The 20,251-nt window shown below is 50.0% G+C and overlaps 1 protein-coding gene across 1 annotated transcript; it reads right to left on the reverse strand.

Annotated features, from left to right (window-relative positions):
• Window positions 1–943: 943 nt before the first annotated feature.
• Window positions 944–8,104, reverse strand: FRMPD2 (FERM and PDZ domain containing 2). The gene is given in 9 exon segments (XM_059661967.1): window positions 944–1,056; window positions 1,059–1,085; window positions 1,088–1,108; window positions 2,127–2,131; window positions 2,885–2,950; window positions 2,952–3,026; window positions 3,028–3,094; window positions 5,836–5,959; window positions 7,907–8,104. Coding segments are annotated over 9 exon segments (696 nt in total).
• Between the last annotated feature and the right edge of the window lie 12,147 nt (window positions 8,105–20,251).

Raw genomic sequence — 20,251 nt, forward strand, 5'->3', positions numbered from 1 at the left:
CCCCCCACCCCCCCCCCCCCCCGGCCTCCCGCATCCTCCTGGGAGGAGCACATCTCCGCTGCGGAGTCTGTCCCAGGCACCCAACAAGCAGCACTGTGATGGTTAATGTTAAGTGCTAACTTGACCAAGCCACAGTACCCAGTATTTGGTCAAACACTAGTCTAGATGTTTCTGTGAAGGTATTTTTCAGGTGAGATTAATGTTTAAATCAGTAGACTGTGAGTAAAGCAGATTGCCCTCAGGCCTCATCAATCAGTTGTAGGTTTTAAGAGAAAAAGGCTGAGCTCTTCAAGAAAGAATGAACACTGCCCCCAGACTGCCCCCATGTCCTGCAGAATTAGACTAGCCAGCCCCGACAGTTCCTTCAAATTTCTCTTCACTCTTCTCTCCTCCCCTTCCCACCCCTTCCTCTCCCTTCCCTACTCTCTCCCTCCCTCCCTCCTTCCTCTATGCATATATGTGCACTTGCTATTGGCACACATATATACCTACACACATACACATCTTAATGGTTCTGTTTCTCTAGAGAACCTAATACAGGCATCAAGTAAAACTTCTGAATTTCCCTGATCCCAATGCCTTTCTTTTCCCTGGGCCACAGGTGGAAGTCATGCTTTAGGAGGGCTGATGCACATTCTGTTCCCCATTCCACTCCTCAGCATGGACACTCTGGTTTCGCATCTACTCCTCTTGTTTCCAGTTTCCCCGCAATCAGCCTGGGCTGCCGGGGAGCCTGGCTCTAGCGCGTTCATGGCCAAGATCTGCACAGGACCATGTGCAGGGAGATTCAAACGTCAGGAGAGGCAGAAGCAGGGAGGGGAGGGAAATGGCAGAGATAAGACCTCAGGAACTTGTTTCAACCAATGGAGGTTTGGGGGCCAGCTATGTTCCAGCCCCAGTGAGAAGGTGGCGTCGAACCCTACCCAAGGCAAAGCTGGGCTTCTCAAATGCACCAGCCAGGAAACGGGGTGCCTGAAGAGAGGCCTATGGAGAGGGCAGGGGCACCACATCTTGCCTGCCAGCCCTGGTCCATCTCAGGCAAGACTCCCAGAGGGGTCTGTAAAGCAGGAGTGTGACTTCTGAGAGGCCCCTCGCAGTAAATGGAGCACTGCCTACAGGAGGCAAACAGCTAGGTGCGGGGCTGGATGGCTGTGGTCTCCTCTGAGCTCTCCACCACCGCCCTGGCGCCGCTCCCCTTCCCACCTGGATAAGCTCCTGAGTTCCGAAAACTGGAGAAGGCCACTGGGGCTGATTTCCCAGAGTGGGCGGAGGCAAGGCAGAGCCTGAGCTCCCCCGAGGAAGTGCACCAATGATAATGCCTTCTCTTCAGGGACACAGTGGCTCAAGCAAGTGGCTGTTGCTGTCTCAACCTCCTTCCCTCCCAAGGCCTCCCTCTCAGCATCACCAGCCAACAGTCAGCTAGGCCCTTGGAACCTCTCACCTGTGCTATTGCCCCAGTTTCTAGAGGACAGTTCTGAGATCCGAAGCCGATGGATAGGCATCCCCACCCATACATACACTGTCCTGGGGACTCTCCTACCTCCCTACCTACCCTGGGCCCTCCTCACCCACCCCAGGCCCTCCTCTGGCTTTGTCAGCATGCCCTGTGCTCTGGGGGCATGTCTGTGAGGGCTGCAGGGTGGGAGGAGAGGGAAGCTGGGTAGTGCATGTGTGTGTGTGTGTGTGTGCACGCACGTGTGCGTGTGCCTGCCTCCCTCCCCATGGGGTAGTCACAGGAGACTGCGTCCCTCAGTTCGTGTCACAGCTCATTTCAGTGAGCTCACTCCATCCAGCTCTCTCAGCTTCTGGGGTATGGTAGTTGCTCCTTCCCATGTCCCTTTGGACTTGGGGGAGTGGATCACTGCACCCTGGTTCCTAGCCCCAGGGCTCCATTATTTCCCTTGCCCACACCTTTATTAAACTCTCCTCAAATGACTCAATTTTCTGCCAGGACCCTGACTGATATGTACAGTATTCCATAGAGATTTTGTGCTATAAGCATTGAAAAGCATCCACTATTCACTGTCTTTCATAAATTACACTAGAGGTCCAGTGTATGAATTCATGCACCAGTGGAGTCCCTCTGCCTGGCCTGTGGGATTGGGCCGAGAAACCAGCTCTCCAACATTCCCTAAGGAATACTGGATTGTGAGAAGGCCCAGGCCAGGCCAAGGGACCCCACCAGTGTATGATCAGGGCCGAGGAGGGACCATGGGAGGGTTCCAGGGAGTGTTCAGCCTATCTCACTCAGTCCCAATCAGCCGGACCCCAGCAGCAAGCTCACCTACCAGTTGGAGCATCTTCCCCCCTGGTGGTCAGTGTACATCATAGCAACTCGTTGACTGGTTGACTGTCTGCCCCCTGGTAGTCAGTGCACGTCATAGTGAGTGGTTGAGCATTCTTAGCATATCATTAGCATATTACACTTTGATTGGTTGAATGGCCAACCAGACACTTAGCATATTAGGCTTTCATTATATAGGATTTTTGATTATACAGGATAAACAATGCAACACTATGCAACAAAAGCTGTAAATTTAGTAGAAAAGCAGGGGAAGACAGAAAGGGACCCACTGGAGTCCCTTCAGCCCTCACACTCACCTCCCAGAATGTATTACACCTTTAGACAACACAAAAGTCAGGGTTTATCTTCCACTTTATTATGAGCCTAATTAAAGCAAGGCTGAGTCAAGGTCAGATATTTAAAAACTAAGATGAAAAATTAAATGTGAGAATATTCTACAGACTGCTCTCTTTAGGTGATCACAGTGCAGGCGCCAGGGCTGATTGACAAGAGCCGAGAGCATCCCTCACAGTGTGTGGGCCTGGGAGAGCATGGCCAACACCAGCAGGCACTCAGGCTGCAGCCTTCATGGCCTCCCACCTGGAAGAGGAGCCATCCGTGGGCTTTCCATTTGCAGCCAGGATAATGCCACCAGCTGCGAAGGCTGCTCTCCTCAGCTGGCTGCCCTGGGAAGAGCCGCTTATGCCTCACAAGATCATTATTGAGGTGGCTGCAGCTCTCTCTCCATCTGCACAAAACGGAATCCCACACCACCAGCAGTCTTCCTCAGTTTGAATTCAAACTTCACACCTGTATAGTAGGGTGTGAGGGAGATCAGCCCTTCAGCACATTACACATAAATTGACCAGCCTCAGAAGGCAAACTGTCAAGGAGATGGATTCCGTGTTTTACATAAAAAGATTTCATTTTGCTAATTTTTATGAGAGTCTCATACATGTTGTAGATCAGTATTGTCCAATGGAAATATACTGTGAGCTACAAATGCAAACCACATATGTAATGTCAAAGTTTTCAAATACCTACATGTTTAACAATGAAACAGGTAAACTTAATCATATGTTTTATTTATGAACTAGGGGCCCAGTGCATGAAATTCATGCACAGGGATGTTGTCCCTCAGCCTGGCCTGCACCCTCTCCAATCTGGGACCCTTTGAGGGATGTCTGACTGCCGGTTTAGGCCCAATCTCACGGGGATTGGACCTAAACCAGCAGTCAGACATCGTGAGATTGGGCCTAAACTGGCAGTCAGACATCCCTCTCACTAGGACTACTGGCTCCTAACAGCTCACCTGCCTGCCTGCCTGACTGTCCCTAACCGTTTCTGCCTGCCAGCCTGATCGCCTCCTAACCACTCCCCTGCTGGCCTGATTGATGCCTAACTGCGCCCCTGCTGCCCTGCTCGCCCCTAACTGCCCTGCTCTACCAACCAGGTTGCCCCCAACTGCCCTCCCTATGGTTTTATTGCCCCCAAATGTCCTGCCCTGCCAGCCTGGTAACCCCCAACTGCCCTCCCCTGCTGGCCTGATCTCACCCCCAGCTGCCCTCCCCTGCCTGCCTGATCTCACCCCCAACTCCCTCCCCTGTAGGCCTGATCTTGCCCCCAAATGCCCTCCCCTGCCAGCCTGATGGCCCCCAACTGCCCTCCCTGATGGCCTGATTGCCTCCAAATGTCCTGCCCTGCCAGCCTGGTAACCCCCAACTGCCCTCTGCTGCCAGCCTGGTCACCCCCAGCTGCCCTCCCCTGCAGGCCTGGTTGCCCCCAACTCCCTCCCCTGCAGGCCTGGTTGCCCCCAACTGCCCTCCCCTGCCGGCCATCTTGTGTTGGCCATCTTGTGACAATGTGAGGGTAGCCATCTTGTGATGACATCACAGTGGCCATTTTGTGACAACGTTGCACAATGCCACCTAGGCTTTTATTATATAGGCTATATATCTAAATAATTCTAAAAATATTACCATTTCACCTTATAATCAACACAAAATAATTATTAATGAGCTATTTTACACTCCTCTCATGAACCAAGTCCTCAGGAATTGCGAGTATGTGTTATCAATTTGGATTGGTCACATTTCAAGTACTTAATGGCCACATGTGATGAGTGGCTATCCTATCAGACAGATGATCAACAAAATCTGGCCGTAAAGACCTATTCAGGGACAGACACAGTATGCCCGCGGTCTTTACTAAAACTAGTATCACACACACTTCTCGGACTCCTTTAGAGCCTCAATCACTTTTTAATTTCCCTGAAACTAAATTTTGCATAATTAGACTATGGAGACAATTCCATGGAAATGTTTTAGCTGCTGTTTTGTTTAGCCATGTGGGCTGATCATAAGACAAAACAGCTGCCTCTGGGCACCCAAGAGGGACACAATCCAGGAGCCTGAGTGGTCCGGCAGCCACTGGGCCTCTCAGCGCCCCCTTATTTCTCTCTCCAGCTCAGCTGGCCGTCGGTCAGAGGAGGGACAGAGCACCTGTGAACTCTGACTTGGGGCAAGAATAAAAGCCCCAGAAGCTCTTAGGTTCAAGTGTGCAGAGACTAATTTCACCTTCGCCATCATCTGGCCCCTTCAGCTCATTGCGTGGCCAGTTTCCCAAGTCCTCACTGGAGTCTACGAGCAGCAATGAAAGAGGACAGACTTGTTTCAGGCACACGTGTGCCTCCACCAAGCCCGTCGCTCACTATGGCTACCTGCATTCAACCTGTCTTATACCTTCCAGAAAACCTTATAAAGGGATCAAAAATGGCCCTAGCCAGTTTGGCTCTGTGGATAGAGCATCGGCCTGTGGACTGAAGGGTCCAGGGTTCGATTCTGGTCAAGGGCACATGCCTGGGTTGCAGGCTCGATCCCCAGTGTTGGGTGTTCAGGAGGCAGCCAATCAATGATGCTCTCTCATCATTGATGTTTCTATCTCTCTCTTCCTCTCCCTTCCACTCTGAAGTCAATAAAAAATATTTTAAAAAAGGAAATTGTAAGCTCCAGATCATGATATCCCAGGAAATAAACCTTTTCCCAGCAGGAAACAAAATCACAGGGACGTGCAGAGGGGCAGACCGCCCGCAGATGTGCAGCCATGCCCACGCACACTGACTGTGGGTCTGCTTTTTAAAGGCTGCTGACAAAAGGCTGTTTCTGAGCTCCTTTCTCTCCAGCCTGCCTCATCGTTCCTCGGGCTCCTGCTGCAAAGGTCTTGGTTTGAGTGTGGAGCTTTGGACAGAAAATGCATGACCCTTTCCTTTCACTGTCACCCCCAAATGTTATACTCAAGCATCAGCTGATCAGGAAACCACTGAAGGTTTCGGGACAGAATTACACCTGACAACCACTTGAGGACGATGCATTATTCTTCCGGAAACAGGTTTTATTAGATAGCCTTCAGAAAGCTGCCACGTCACGGCCACCACTGCTCACTATCTTTGGGGAACCCAGAGGAAGCCTTCCCGCTTCCCCTTTCCAGGCGACAATTTGAAAGCAACCCAGGATGACATGACAATAGTAACACTCGATTCTCTCTCCTCTCACCATCTGTCACCAAGACACAGCTTGCAGGCCTGCCAGGCAAGGCTGTTGCCAAGGAAACAGCCGTGCATTCAACTCCCGTCCTGCTATTAACAGAAGGACACTGCTGTGCAGTCCTGGGCCTCTTCTCCCTAAGACCAGGCTTGCGATCTAGGGTAGGGAACAAACTCGGTTTATACTTCAGATGGCACCCGGGAGGCTCCCCCTTCACCCTGAAAATGCTTTTTAATTTTAATTTTCTGATACTTCCAGTAGCTGCTTCATTTGAATCTCAAATCAAAATCTGCAAGCCAGCCTATTTGATAGAATCCAAAGCCATATTTCCACTGCCTATTGGACAAATGCTCCTGAAAGCAATGTGTGTGCCTCTATTTCACGGTATTCAAGGTCATGTTCATCTTATTCTCTCACACACCCTCACTTCCTCCCCCTCATTTTGCCTAAAACATTTCTCCCCGTGCATTTGCTCCCCAGAACGTGGAGCCATCCCTCTAATGTCCCAGGGACCATGCTTGCAGTGGTCCCGCTCTCCCCTCTGCCCTCCAAATTCCCATCTTGAATGTTCTCCATCAGAAGCTTCCGCTCAGAGCTTATCCATTCCCTCTTCTGCCACCAAGCCCAGCTGGACTGTGGCTGGCTCCTTGGCTTGCTGGCCCCTATCTCCTCCTGTGGTCCACCCTCCTCATGGCTACCCAGGGATTGATCAAAGACACAAATTGAAAAGGCAACACTTGGTTAAGAATCTCCAATGCAGCCCTGGCTGGATAGCTCAGCTGGCTAGAGCATTGCCCTAATATGCCAAGGTTTCAGGTTTGATCCCCAGTCAGAGCACATACAAGAATCAACCAGTGAATGCAGAAATAAGTGGAACAACAAACCCATGTTTCCCTCTCTCCTTCCCTCTCTCTCTGCTTCTCTCTAAAATCTATTTTAAAACATAATGATAATGAGTCTCCAATGTTTTCTATCAGCTAAAGTCCCACCCCTAGCACAGTGTACCAAGCCCATGCCAACCTGACCCCCTTCCTTCCGGTTCAATTTCCATTCTCTTCCCCACACATTCTAACTCCTATTACCCAAAGCGTGGCCGAGGGCCAGTGGCTAGATAACAGCTGGATGCTTTTCAGAAATGCCACGCTTCACTGAGGGGCCTTGGCCTGACTAACACTCTTCCTCTGCAATATCATTGAGCACTAAGCCCACGATCCGAGTGACAGTTCCTACTGTCATCACCACCGCTAGGCTGGCCCAGTGCCTTCGTAATCCCGTTAATTAGCAAAGGTCTAAAGAACAGAGACCTAATAAATCATGATTCTGTTCCCAAGATATGTGAACTGAGGCTGCCAATAGAAGTAAATCGCCGTCAGCAGGAGATGGCTTTGGGAAAGGAAGCCACTTTTGCCAGAAGGGGCCCCGGAGTCCTTTCTGTCTCTGCTGGCTCCCCAGTTCCCAGGAGAGTGATGCTATCCCTGCAGTTTAGGACCCCTGGGCAAGCAAAGCCTGCCACCTTGGACAGAAGGTGGAACACAAAGTGGCAATACCCAGATGCCGCCTGGGCACTGCGCGGAATACAGAGCACCTAGTGGGTGAGTGCCTCCAGCTCTTGGTCTTGAATTCCTAGCTCATTGTAATGACAGGATTCTCAGGACAATGTGGCTTGTAACCACACAGCAGGATGGGAATGGTGTGAACTGGGCGGGGTGCAGCATGTGCACAGGCAGGTTAGGGAGAGGGCCTGGGAGCAGGTGGAATACTGGTCAGTGGGAGCTGGAGCAGAGGGCGAGAGGCAGCCAGAGCTAGGCAGTGGCCACACTCCATCAGCTCTGTCCAGCTGTGAGATGCCAGAGTCTAGGCAAATGGCAAGTAAGTTGTTCAAGGCTATTTATACACAGTAAGTGTTCTGCTTGGGACATCGGTCTACTTCCTCCTGGCCTTCACATCCACGTGGAAAAGTCGTGCTAAAGGAAGAAGCAAGAGAAGAAGAAGGAAGTTTTGTTTTGCTTCCTACCTGCCCCTCCCACCCAGGGGCAATTGCAGTGTCTAATGTTGTGCAGAAGCTCTGGAAGGAAGGGACTCTCCCAGGAATGAGTGAGGGTGCCCTTACCTGCCCAGAGCCCTTGAGGCACTGCACGGCCTGCTTGTGGGTGAAGCCACTCAGACTCTTTCTGTCTACCTGCAGGAGCCTGTCACCTGGGGGGAGAGAGATGCCATGCCCAGGGGTCCTGAGGCTGCGGGAAGGACTCTCTGGGAGTCCCTGCCCATGTGCAGCCATGCAGCCTCGAGAAGCAGGAAGCCACCCTGCGGGAGTGGAGCCGAGCCTGAGTACCAGCGCCGCTCTGAACACCCCGCAGGCCAGGAGCTCTGAACGCCCTGCAGACCAGGACAGAGAACTCCTTGGATGGACGAGTTAGCCATCTCTGTGCAACCTCATCCTTTCTCCTAGTTCCCTGGCAAACTGTTTTTTAAAGTTTTTAAAATCCCTTTTAAAATAATATTTATCTCCAGGATATATATATTTTTTTATTTCAAAAAGGTCAGGGAGACCTGGTTGATGCCAGAGACACTGGAATTCTGGGGGAGAAGAAGTAAGGTGCTAAGTTCCCTTTTCACTTCACTGTGGCCTTTGGAGAACAATGTGAATCCCCTTCCTTCAGGGAGTGGACACGAGGAAGGGCAGAGAGGAGGCACAGCAGAGGCCTCCCAGACGCTCAGGCGGGCCTCACCCAGCACTCTGTCCTTCACGGGGAGCACTGTTTGTTCCCATGAAGGCAAAACAGCAGCATGTTTATTTTATTTTTTATTTTTCCTTTATTGATTAAGATACTAAAAATGTGTCCTTATCCCCCCATTGCCCTCCATCCCCCCACTCCTGCCCTCACCCCTGGTGTTTGTATACATTGGTTATGCTTATATGCATGTATTCAAGTCCTTTGGTTGATCTCTCCCCCTTTTTAAATCTTACCTTTTTAACTCACTTTATGGTTCCCAATGTGACCCTATAGACATCTGGCTGTGATAGGAAGCTATCGGGTGGTGGGCCAGGCTAACTCATCCCTTTTCCAGGCAAGGGAGCCAGGACTGCTGAAGCCATCATTTGCTCGGAGCCTCAGTGGGAGCGGCAGCACTCCCAGCGCCCAGCACAGCTCCATGCCTCACTCTGCAGGACAAGCCCTTCCTTGGCAGCTGGTCCTCCAGGAAGGATGGATTTCACGTAGATCCCTCTATATAGCACGCGATGCTAATGCCACCCTGAAAGTACAATGAGAAACTCACCACTAAAGAGCCCCACCTGCCTGCCACTGTCTCCCATTATTCATCTCCATGTGACACCATCTTATATATTTGCTTGCTTGCCAATCCCATGTTATGTGTGAGCAGTAAGGTTAGGTGCTCATAAGATAGGAGCTGCCTGGGGGAGCTGAGCCATACCCAGCCCCAGCAGCGGCCCATGGCAGGTGCTGGAAAATTGGAGTCTGGTTGATGCACCACACTGTCTCTGCACAAGCAATAACCAACATAGGTGGACAGGGTGATGGGCTGGTACCTGGCTCACCCACTGACTGGTGCCTGGCATGTCCTGTATGCTTGTGTTTGGCTTGTGGATACAAAACTACATGGTATTCTGCAACTTGCTTTTTTTTAACTTAATAGTTGATCACGAACATCCTTGCAGGTCACTAGATAAAGACCCAACTCTATCTTCTTCTTATAATTACTTCATGTATGCACACACACATCTATACAGATTCCTAGATCAGTGGGGTTACATCATTCCTGTCCAGGTGTCGCCTTTCTCCTCCAGGGTCGGCAGAAAGAGTTCACCAACCAAATGCAAAGTATCTATCCTGAACAGAGGTCTTGCCAACCCAACTTCATCCTGGGCTTGGGACTGGGAGCACCAGGTTCTATCATGACTATGGATTATCCCTCTCACCTTTGGCTTGTTTCTCTCCAGCTCCACCCTGCTGCCCTCTCCTTTTGCCCAGCATAACCTCAGAGTTAGCACCCAACTTCTTTAACCAGTTCCACAAAGTAGATTCCACTGGCATTGGTTTCTGAAAGTGATGGAGGAAAAGAACCGGCACCCTGCCCCAAAGAAACAAAAATAAAAACAGCATGAGGTCAGTTGCCCTGCCTAAGCAGATGGCCCCTCTTAGCTCTCACCTCTCAGGAACTGGTAGCATTGCACACCAAAAGGGGCTTTAGCTTCAGGGCTGGGCCAACAGGGGGTTTGTTCCCAGCTTTATCAGCTCCTCCCTACATGACCATGGACCAGTCCCTGGCCTCTCTGTTCTTAGTTCCCAGTCCACAGAAGTGGAATGAGAGCTCCTCTTCTAACTGGGACAGCAGATGATGCCCAGCACATAGCAGGGACTCAACAAGTGCAAGTCCCCTCCTGTCTCTACTCAAGATGCAAATATCATTATGAGAACTGAAGTCATCCAGTAGGTTCATGTATGACACCAGCCAAGTGATGGCATGCTGGATACCAGATCACAGCAGCTTCTTGAGCAGAAGAACACCTCAGGAGGACCTCCCCTCATCCCCAGCAAGAGCAGCTGCACTGGGTTTCTACTTTACAGCGGATGAATCCTGGACAGAAGTTAAGAATTGTCTACCATATGCCAGGCATTTGCTTGGTATTGTGACAATAACAGGTAGGATTGTTTATTTATTTGTCCAATCATGCAACAACACTTATTATGTGCCAAGCACTGTGCAAGTAGCCAGGGAGATGTCAGTGATAAGACAGACCTGCCCATATCAACCTACTGTCTAGTGGGGAAGAGACTTTTACTAAACTGTGCCCGGAATATGGGGCCGCAGATACTACTAGCTTTCTGTCTATCTGCCCCCTTTGGTTTGTTAGCTGCTTGTTAGTCCACCATGCTGGAAAACACAATTAACACGTAGGAAACTAAACAGGATAAAATAAGCTAAAAAATGCTCAGTTCAACAGAAGCCCTTTATGCCCCACTTCCTACAGAAGGAGCCTTCCAAAGTACGGCCCAGGGTGAAGGTTTCTGCTCTGGAGTCTCCTTCTCAGATTCAAATCCCAGCTCTGCCATTTACTCCCTGAGAGACCATAGGCATGTTCCTTTCCTCTCTGTGCCTCAGGTACCCCACCTATAAAAGGAGTAACTATCTCATAGGCTTATCATCAACCTTTTACGAGACTAGAGGACCAGTGCACAAATTCATGCATGGGTGGGGTCCCTCAGCCTGGCTGGCCATCGGAGCTGATTAGGGCCGTCTCACTCAGTCCAAGGGTAGGGACCATGGAAGTTTTGACAGTCAAGATGGTGGCATATGTAAACACAGTACTAGGAACCTGCCACAACCACATCAGAATTACAACTAAACTATAGAACAGCCATCATTGAGAACCACCTGAAATCTAGTTGAATAGAAGCCCTATAACTAAGGATATAAAGAAGAAGACACATCTAGACAGGTAGGAGGGGTGAAGGAGTGGAACAGGCTGGTCCCACCCCCACATGTGGTGGATATAAATCAGGAGGATATCTTGACTGTGGAGTTCCATCCTGAGGAGTGAGGGGTCCCAGCCCCACCACACCAGGCTCCCCAGCCCAGGGTTCCAATGCCAAGAAGAGAAGTCCCCATAACTTCTGGCTATGAAAATCAGCAGGGATTGTGGCTGAGTGACACGGAGGCAGCTGGAGTCCCAGGTGTTCCTCTTAAAGGGCCTACACACAAACTTACTCAGACTCACTCGCTCTGAGCTCCAGCATTGGGGCAGATGCTGGAAAGGTGACAGGGACATACAGGAGGAACTGAATTGTCTGGCACCAGGGTGAGGGCTGCAGGGGCAGCTTTCTCTCAGGCAGAAGTGCTGGCAGAAACCAGTGTTTCTTTGCTGAGCCCTCCCTCCACAGAGCCGACAGGTGGGCATCATATCTGAGTCTCCAACAATCTGGCTCACACTGTTAGCCCTGTCCTGGTGATTCCCTGAGACACCATCCAACCCAAATTTTGGGCCCACCCAAGCCCTTCCCAGTAGCTTTTCCATACAAACAGCCTATCTTGGCTCAAGCTGTGAACTTTCCTAAAATCTCTCAAACAATCAGCATCTGGCCTCAGTGTGTCCCATACTTCTCACTAAGTGGCCCCAGAACCAGCACTAGCAGTAGCCAGCCTTGGTTCACAGCCTGAGCTCTCTTAAGCTCCTCCATGCTCAGCACACATAGCAAACATCTGCAGAACATTTTGTGGCTCATGCCAGATGACCTGGGCAGGGCAAAGGTGGTAGCTGACCTTGGCTTGTACCTCCCAGGAGACCCCTGAACCAGCACACTCAGTTAACAGCTTCAGACCACATGGAAGCATCTGTCACTGAGGACACTGGATGCTGAAACACTGAGCCTGTGGCCCAGGCACTGTGCTGGAGGCTTTGCCTTTCCCCTTTATATTCTTCTCAACAACCATGCAGTGCAGGTATGTATTTCCTTTTTGAAAATGAGAAAGCTGAGGGCCAGAGGAACTAAATAACCTCCCTCCACCTGACACAGTAAACAGAGAGCAAAAAGGGACTTTGAGGCCAGGGTTGATGGGCTCCACAGACTGTTCTCTTGCCTTCAAAATCTAGAGAATGAACCACAAGTACAGTTACCTTTAATGGGAGAGCACATGGCTGAGGCCTCCACCTGGACAGTAAGCTCTGAGTTCCAGCCATTTCTAGTTCTTCAATATTTCTCTTTCTGGTCTTGTGTGTATGATGAAAAACTGCTCTGGTGCCCAGGGCTCAGGCTGTCTAGAGAGAAGACCCCAGAATTGGCTGTGCTATTCTTGTCCTAGCTTGGGTATTTCCACCAACACCTGCACAAACAAGCCAAGAAAGAAGTCAACAGCTTGGAAAAGCTAACATCTCGGTGGCATCTCTGTGTGGAGCACAGCGTTTTCACCAATGGCAGAAAGACCTTTATATCTGCTGGGAATGATGTGAGTCAGTACCTTGTGAGGATGGTGCATTAGAATGTAGGAAGGGAAGATGCTGGATGTGATTTAGAGCCTTGGGACACAACTGTGCAAATATGGGAGCCACGGAGAGTTAATAATGCCAGCCCCCCCTGACGTGCCAGGTGTGATGAGCAACACACACACACACACACACACACACACACACACACACACGTACACCCCTTTCCAGTTTTTCATCATTTGCAGCAGGAAGTTGTTATTCCAGTTCAATCATGAAAAGGCAGAGTCGGAAAGATAAAGCAGCATTCGCAAGATCCCACAACCAGCGTGTGGTGGTGATAGCGCTGGCCTCTTCTGGACAATCACCGTGTGATCCAAACGTCAAAATATCGGGTCCTCTTGGGGGACTTGATAATAACCATGTGGTGGGCTCCCTGTGGGTGAAGGCTGGGCCATGGCTTATACTTACCCCATGTCTGACCCTTGATCTGGCACAGAAGAGAGGAAATAACATGACGTTGAGAATCTAAAGTTAAAACCTGGGGGAGGTACTTTATTCTAGACCTCAATTTCCTTATACCTAAACTAGTGATAATATCAGATACTGTATAGGGTTGGTGAGGCTTAGAGGTTATATATACATATGGAGAGAGAGATGAGGAGAAATTACAGCTTGGTACCTGGAAGAGCCTCAATAAATATGTTGATTGCCAATATGTTAATATTAGCTGCTCCACAAATATATGTGGGAGGAAGGTATACAAGTTAGATTTTTATTTTAGATCTGGATATAGAAACATACAAGTAGATTTGCTGCTTTTGATACAGACTCATTAGCACCCAGAGAAGTGTCCAAACTTACATGTTGAATTCACTTACTTTATTGAAGTTATTCAAACTAGAGGCAAATGGGAGGGCCACTGTCTGTAAGGCCATATTTCTGGACAGTCATTCACAGATCACTGACCCTCCTGCCAATGTTGTAAGCATCTGTTCATTTTCTTCTACTCCCTCCGTGAGAAGTGAAGACAGGACTTATGACTGATTAAAAAGTCGAGCTGTACAACCTGTGTCCTGCCCAATGGAAATACAAGCTAGGAGAACTTCTACAGGTAATTAAAACTCAATCTATTGTAGACTGTGATGGCCACTCATGAGGGAATGTTTTATCTTGTCCCTGACCTCCAGTCTACGCTGCCTGCCCCAACAGCAGCCTAACCAAGTAGAAATTCATGGCTGTCGAGACTCTGCCCACAGTTACCCAGCCAGCATCCCCATGGAAAGGTCTTCCTCCAGTGGGAGAAGCTGTGTAAGAGACCTCAGCTGTGAGGAGGCAGTTTTACCTACCAGTGACAGACCTGCGCTGAGAGGTCATTTAACCACAGGCATTGTGAAACACTCATTGTCTAAATTCTAATCTGAGATGGTGGCTTGAATCTAGGGACTGAAATCTGGCTCTCTCTGCACCAAAGTCAGCCTGGTCTTCTTCCTCCTTGTGTGGTTGTCAAGAGCCAATTTGCAGCGTGAGGACCAACCAGAGGCCAAGAATAAGGTGCCTGGTTGTCCATACACTGACACCCTCTAACACAGCAGTCCATTCCTGAACAACACAATTGATCCCCGCTCAGCTGCATTATGGTTCTTGATTTAAAAAAGGCTAGTTTTATTACTCCTTCTAGTCCTACCCCTGTGCAAAGTGTGGGGGGAAGAGCTAACACAGTGGGAAGAACTGTGACATGTCGGGAAGTCCAACAGACAGAGCTGGGCTGCTGTGTGGAAGTGCAGGGGCAGGCCCGAGTCTGCTCCAACCACAGGATGAAAGGCACATGGCTGCGGGTCCAGCTTTGCCAGCTCCCATTCTCTCTGGTCCACAGGCAGCTGCAAGACCAGGAAAGCCCTCTGGTGATGGTGCATTGCATTCATGTGCAAGAGTGAGAGTGTGGTTTTCAAAGGGTGAGGCACCTAGAGAATGCTGGCTGGCATGATGAGAATCATTTCTATACTAAGGGGAAGTCTTACACTGAGCCTGGACTTTGAGAGAGACACCCATGAGCCTGGATTTGCAGGCAGCCTGTTAAGTTACAGTGTCATGCAACCAAAAAGCAGCGGTGGTCCCAGGCAACTGGGAGGAAAGGGGATGTTAACCTTCCCCTATTACCTCCATCACTCCCCAAAACTGCCCCAAATAAACATCATAATATTATTGTTTGCTATGGCAATTCCTCTCTCTCTCTCTCTCTCTCTCTCTCTCTCTCTCTCTCTCTCTCTCTCTTTCTCTCGTTGAATAAAAGCATCTTGAAAAACCAAACCACTCTATTTATCAGTCTCTAACATGCCAAGTCTTAACCAAGTAAGGCAGTATGCTTGCTGCACACATTCAGCTCTGAGAGCAGCTCTGTCTTCCTCCCATGTGACTGTCACACACTGTTGGCGACTGTAACTGGTACAAACACTATGAGAAACAGTATGGAGGATTCTCAAAAAACTAAAAATAAAGTGACTATATGGCCCAACAATTCCTCTTCTTGATATCTACCCCCAAATTTTTAAAACATTTATTCACAAAGATATATGCACCCCTATGTTCATGCAGCATTATTCATGGAGACCATGACACAGAGACAACCAGTGTTCTTCAATAGACAATTGAATAAAGAATATGTGAGATATATGTGTATATATATATATATATATATATATATATATATATATATATATATTAGAGGCCTGTTGCATGAATTCATGCACGTGAGGACCAACCAGAGGCCAAGAACGAGGTGCCTGGTTGTCCATACAGGGGCATGTTGGGATGGATATATATATATATATATATATACAATAATAAAAGAGAAAAATGGTAATTGGCGTACGGCGATACCTTTTTCATTGGCTAATCAGGGCTATATGCAAATTAACTGCCAACTAAGATTGGCAGTTAACTGCCAACAAGATGGCGGTTAATTTGCATATGTAGGCACAATGCAGGGAGGTGAAAGGGAAAGCAGGAAGAAGCCCCCTGCCACTGACAGTGATCAGAAACCCAGGGGGGAGCTAAGAGCTGGGGGGCAGGGCAAAGGCGGCCCTGGGGCCGCCTTTGCCCTGCCCCCCAGCCATGATCGGAGAATCAGGTGCCTTTGCCGCCCTGGCCAGTGATAGCAGGAAGTAGGGGTGGAGCCAGCGATGGGAGCTGGGCACGGTCGAAGCTGGCAGTCCCGGGAGCTAGGGGTCCCTTGCCTGGGCCTAAAGCGAAGCCCACGATCGTGGGGCCGCTGCAGCTGCGGGTCCCCGCTGCCTGAGCCGGATGCCTCAGCCAGAGGCGTTAGGCCTGGGCAGGGGCGGAGCCTGCAACCGCGGGGAGCTGGGGGTCCCCTGCCCAGGCCTGACACCTCTGCCAGAGGCCTCAGGCCTGGTCAAGGGGCCGATCCGGTGATTGGTGATCAGAGGGTGATGAGGGTCAACTCCTCTGGCCGAGGCATCAGGCCTGGGCGGGGGCCAGAGCCAGTGATTGGGGGGATATGATGGTCCCCTTGCCCAAGCTTGACACCTCTGGCAGAGGCGTCAGGCTTGGGCGGGGGGTGGAGCAAGCGATCAGAGGGAGATGGGGGTCCCCTGCCCAGGCATGATTCCTGGGCCAGAGGCCTCAGGCCTGGGCGGGGGCCAGAGCCAGTGATTGGGGGGAGATGGGGGTCCCCTGTCCAAGCCTGACACCTCTGGCAGAGGCATCAGGCTTGGGCAAGGGGCCGATCAGGCGATCGGAGGGTGATGGGGGTCTACGCCTCTGGCTGAGTCATCAGGCTTAGGCAAGGGGCAGAGCCAGCAATCGGAGGGGTCTGGGGGTCCCCTGCCCAGGCCTGATGCCTAGGACAGAGGCATCAGGCCTGGGCTGGGGCAGAACCAGTGATGGGGGGAAATGAGGGTCCCCTGCCCAGGCCTGACGCCTCTGTCAGAGGCGTCAGGCCTGGGCAAGGGGCCGATCCTGCGATTGGAGGGTGATGGGGGTCAACGCCTGAGGGCTTCCAGTATGTGAGAGGGCTCAGGCTGGGCTGAGGGACACTCCCCCCCACCCACACCCAGTGCACGAATTTCGTGCACCGGGCCCCTAGTATGTATGTGTATATATATATATATATATATAGAGAGAGAGAGAGAGAGAGAGAGAGAGAGAGGCCAGATTATTATGACCACCCCATCAGTCTGTTGTTAGGCCACCTTTTGCCTTCAATACTGCGGTGATTCTTCTTGGCATCGACTCCAGGAGATGTTGAAAGGTGATGGTGGGGAACCTGACACCATGCCTGATAAATAGCACTGTCCAGTTCTGTGAGATTTGATGATTGTGGAACCAGCTGCCTGATGGCTCTTTTAATTCGTCCCACAAATGCTCAATTGGATTGAGATCTGGTGATTGTGGGGGCCACCTAAGCAAGGTAAAGTCTCCCTCATGTTCTTGAAACCACTCCTGCACAATACGAGCACTGTAGCATGGCGCATTGTCTTGTTGGAAAAAGCCATCTCTATTGGGATACGCCATCAACATTATAGGATGAACTTGATCAGCAACAATGGTATGTTGGGCTATTCAGACATTGTTCCACACGAATTAAAGGGCCCAAATCATGCCAGAAAAATATGCCCCAAACCATAACACTGCCCCCACCAGCTTGAAGGGTTGTACTCATGCATGTGGGATGCATGCTTTCATGCTGTTTCCACCAAATTCTCACTCTGCCATCTGCATGATGCAACAGGAAATGTGATTCATTGGACCACATGACTTTTTCCAATGCTCGACTGTCCAATCCTTGTGTTCCTGTACGTTTTATCTTGGTAACTGCAGACAGCAAAGGTGTTTGAACAGGCCTTCGGGTGCTTTGCTAGTACTCGTTCCATGGCTCCGAGCGCCAACAATCACCCCACATTCAAAAGCTATTAAATTGTGTTGTTTACCCATACCTTCAGAAAAAAATCACTTCTACTGTCGTGGTAAACAACCTGCTTCCCTATTTATAATGGTCTGGCCCTCTAGCAACTTCAGTGCAAAATTATAGCTAATTTGCCTATAAATGTCAGGTGGTCATAATAATCTGGCCACTCATCTACACTAATAAAAGAGAAACATTCAACTTGGTCGTCACTCTGCTATGCCCACCAGCCAATCAGGATGAGTATGCAAATTAACCCAACAAAGCTGGTGACGCCATAGCGGCCAGGCAGTGCTTGGTGATGCTGGGGGCCAGATCAGAGACACAAACACACAGGGAGGCCAGCACTTAGCAGCCACAAGGCCCACCACCATGGCACTGGGGCTGCTGGGGGCCTGATCAGAGATACAAACATGCAGGGAGGCCAGCACCCAGCAGCCCCAAGGCCCACCACCATGGCACTGGGGCTGCTGGGGGCCTGATCAGAGATACAAACATGCAGGGAGGCCAGCACCCAGTAGCCCCAAGGCCCACCACCATGGCACTGGGGCTGCTGGGGGCCGGATCAGAGATACAAACATGCAGGGAGGCCAGGACCCAGCAGCCCCAAGCCCCGCCATCATGGTGCTGGGGCTGCTGGGGGCCAGATTGGAGACACAAAACCACAGGGGCCATGGCAGAGGTGGTTAGAGGTGATCAGGCAGGCAGGGGAGAGCAGTTAGGGGGATCAGGCTGGCAGGCAGGTGAGCAGTTAGGAGCCAAAGGTCCTGAGGGTTCCCAGATTGGAGAGGGTGCAGGCCCAGCTGAGGGGACCCCCTTCCCATGCACAAATTTCCTGCACCAAGCTTCTAGTTACATATATAATACTCAGCCATAAGCAAAGATGAAATACTGCCATTTGCAACAACATGGATAATATTGTTGAGAATATCATGATAAGCAAAATAAGTCAGACAGAAAAAGTCAAGAACCATATGATATTACTCACATGAGAGATATAAAACTGAAAGCAACAAATGAACAAACAAAACAAACAACAACTCATAGACAGACAATAGTATGGTGGTTACCAGGGGAAAAGGGATTGGGGAGAAGTAGTAATGGGTAAAGGGGTCAAATATGTGGTGATGAAAGATGTGACTTTGGGTGGGAAACACACAATGCAATATACAGATAATGTATCATAGAAATGTACACTTGAGGCCTACATGCTCCTGTTAACCAATATCACCCTAATAAATTTAATTTAAAAAATTTAAATGTTTAAGATGGTACGTTTTATGTTACATGTGTTTTACTGCAGTTAAAGTAAATTTTTAAATGTAAACCTTATAAAAGCCATTTACTGAAAGCCTCCACAGGGTGCCAGAGTGAGGGAACAGGCCTGTTGTGCTGTCTGGAGGTTCACTTTTAACCAACAAATAGATAGATGCTTATGGATGTTGGGGTGCAGGAGGTAGGGGTGCTGCTCTAAAGGGAGCCAGTGATGTCAAGCAGCCACCCCTTTGCCAGAGCTTCACAGCAAAGGGGATGAGAAGCAGGTGGCCAGCTCCTTGGTGGAGAAGGGCAGGGTGGAGGTTGTATATCAGATTGGCACCCCCTGGTATCCTTAGTCTAAGGCAGGGGTGGGGAACCTTTTTTCTGCCGAGGGTCATTTGGATATTTATAACATCATTTTTGTGGGCCATACAAAATTATCACCTTAAAAATTAGCCTGCTCTATTTTGTCAAACATTTAATTAACTCATCCCTAACCTTGGCAGGGCCAGACCAAATGACTTCATGGGCCTTAATGGCCTCCAGACTGATGTTCCCCCATTCTCCTCCCTGCCCCCCATTCTATGGGTTGCTGAGTAAACAGCTGTTCAGGAATGGCCATGGGTATGAAGCCCACCTCTTCCATGTACAGGCCTGCATGCGGTCCTACCCATCCTGTCCTGGCTCTGGACCACTCCATCTCATGCCCTGGGCTCCAGACCAACAGCAAGAACTGCACCTGCCCACACAGACCCTGTTTTGTCACTTCTGAGAGCACCATGGGGCAGGAACTATGTCTGTTCTGAGGGCTGATGATTCCTCAGCATCTAGCCCAGGACAGGCACACAGCAGACGCTCAACTAATTTTTCTAGCAAGACTATTTGAGCCTTAGCTCATGGCGTTCCTGCACATCTTCCCTCCCTCTCATCCTACTGATGTCACATTCCCATGCCTCCCTGAATCTCCTTGCTTGGAAATAACCTCACCCTTAAGGGAGCCATGACACTGTTGTATCTGTGTCTGCCTTAGACCTTAACCCCATTCTATCCCCCTTTAGAGAGACTGTGTTCCTACCTTCTCCCCTAGAGACAAGGAGAAGGGCACCAATATTAGGACACTCACTGCTAAGTCAGCCCATGTTCATTCTTTTGGAACACCATTTAATTCCCACAGTCACCCAGAGGGGTTATCGTCACTGGAGAAATGAGGAAACTGAGGCACGGTGTATTAAATAACTTGATCAAGATTATGGAGCTGTAGACAGCTGAGCAGGTATTGGTAATGGATTTCAAAACACTGG

This window comes from Myotis daubentonii, chromosome 13 (genome assembly GCF_963259705.1).
Source record: "Myotis daubentonii chromosome 13, mMyoDau2.1, whole genome shotgun sequence".
Classification (NCBI taxonomy): domain Eukaryota; kingdom Metazoa; phylum Chordata; class Mammalia; order Chiroptera; family Vespertilionidae; genus Myotis; species Myotis daubentonii.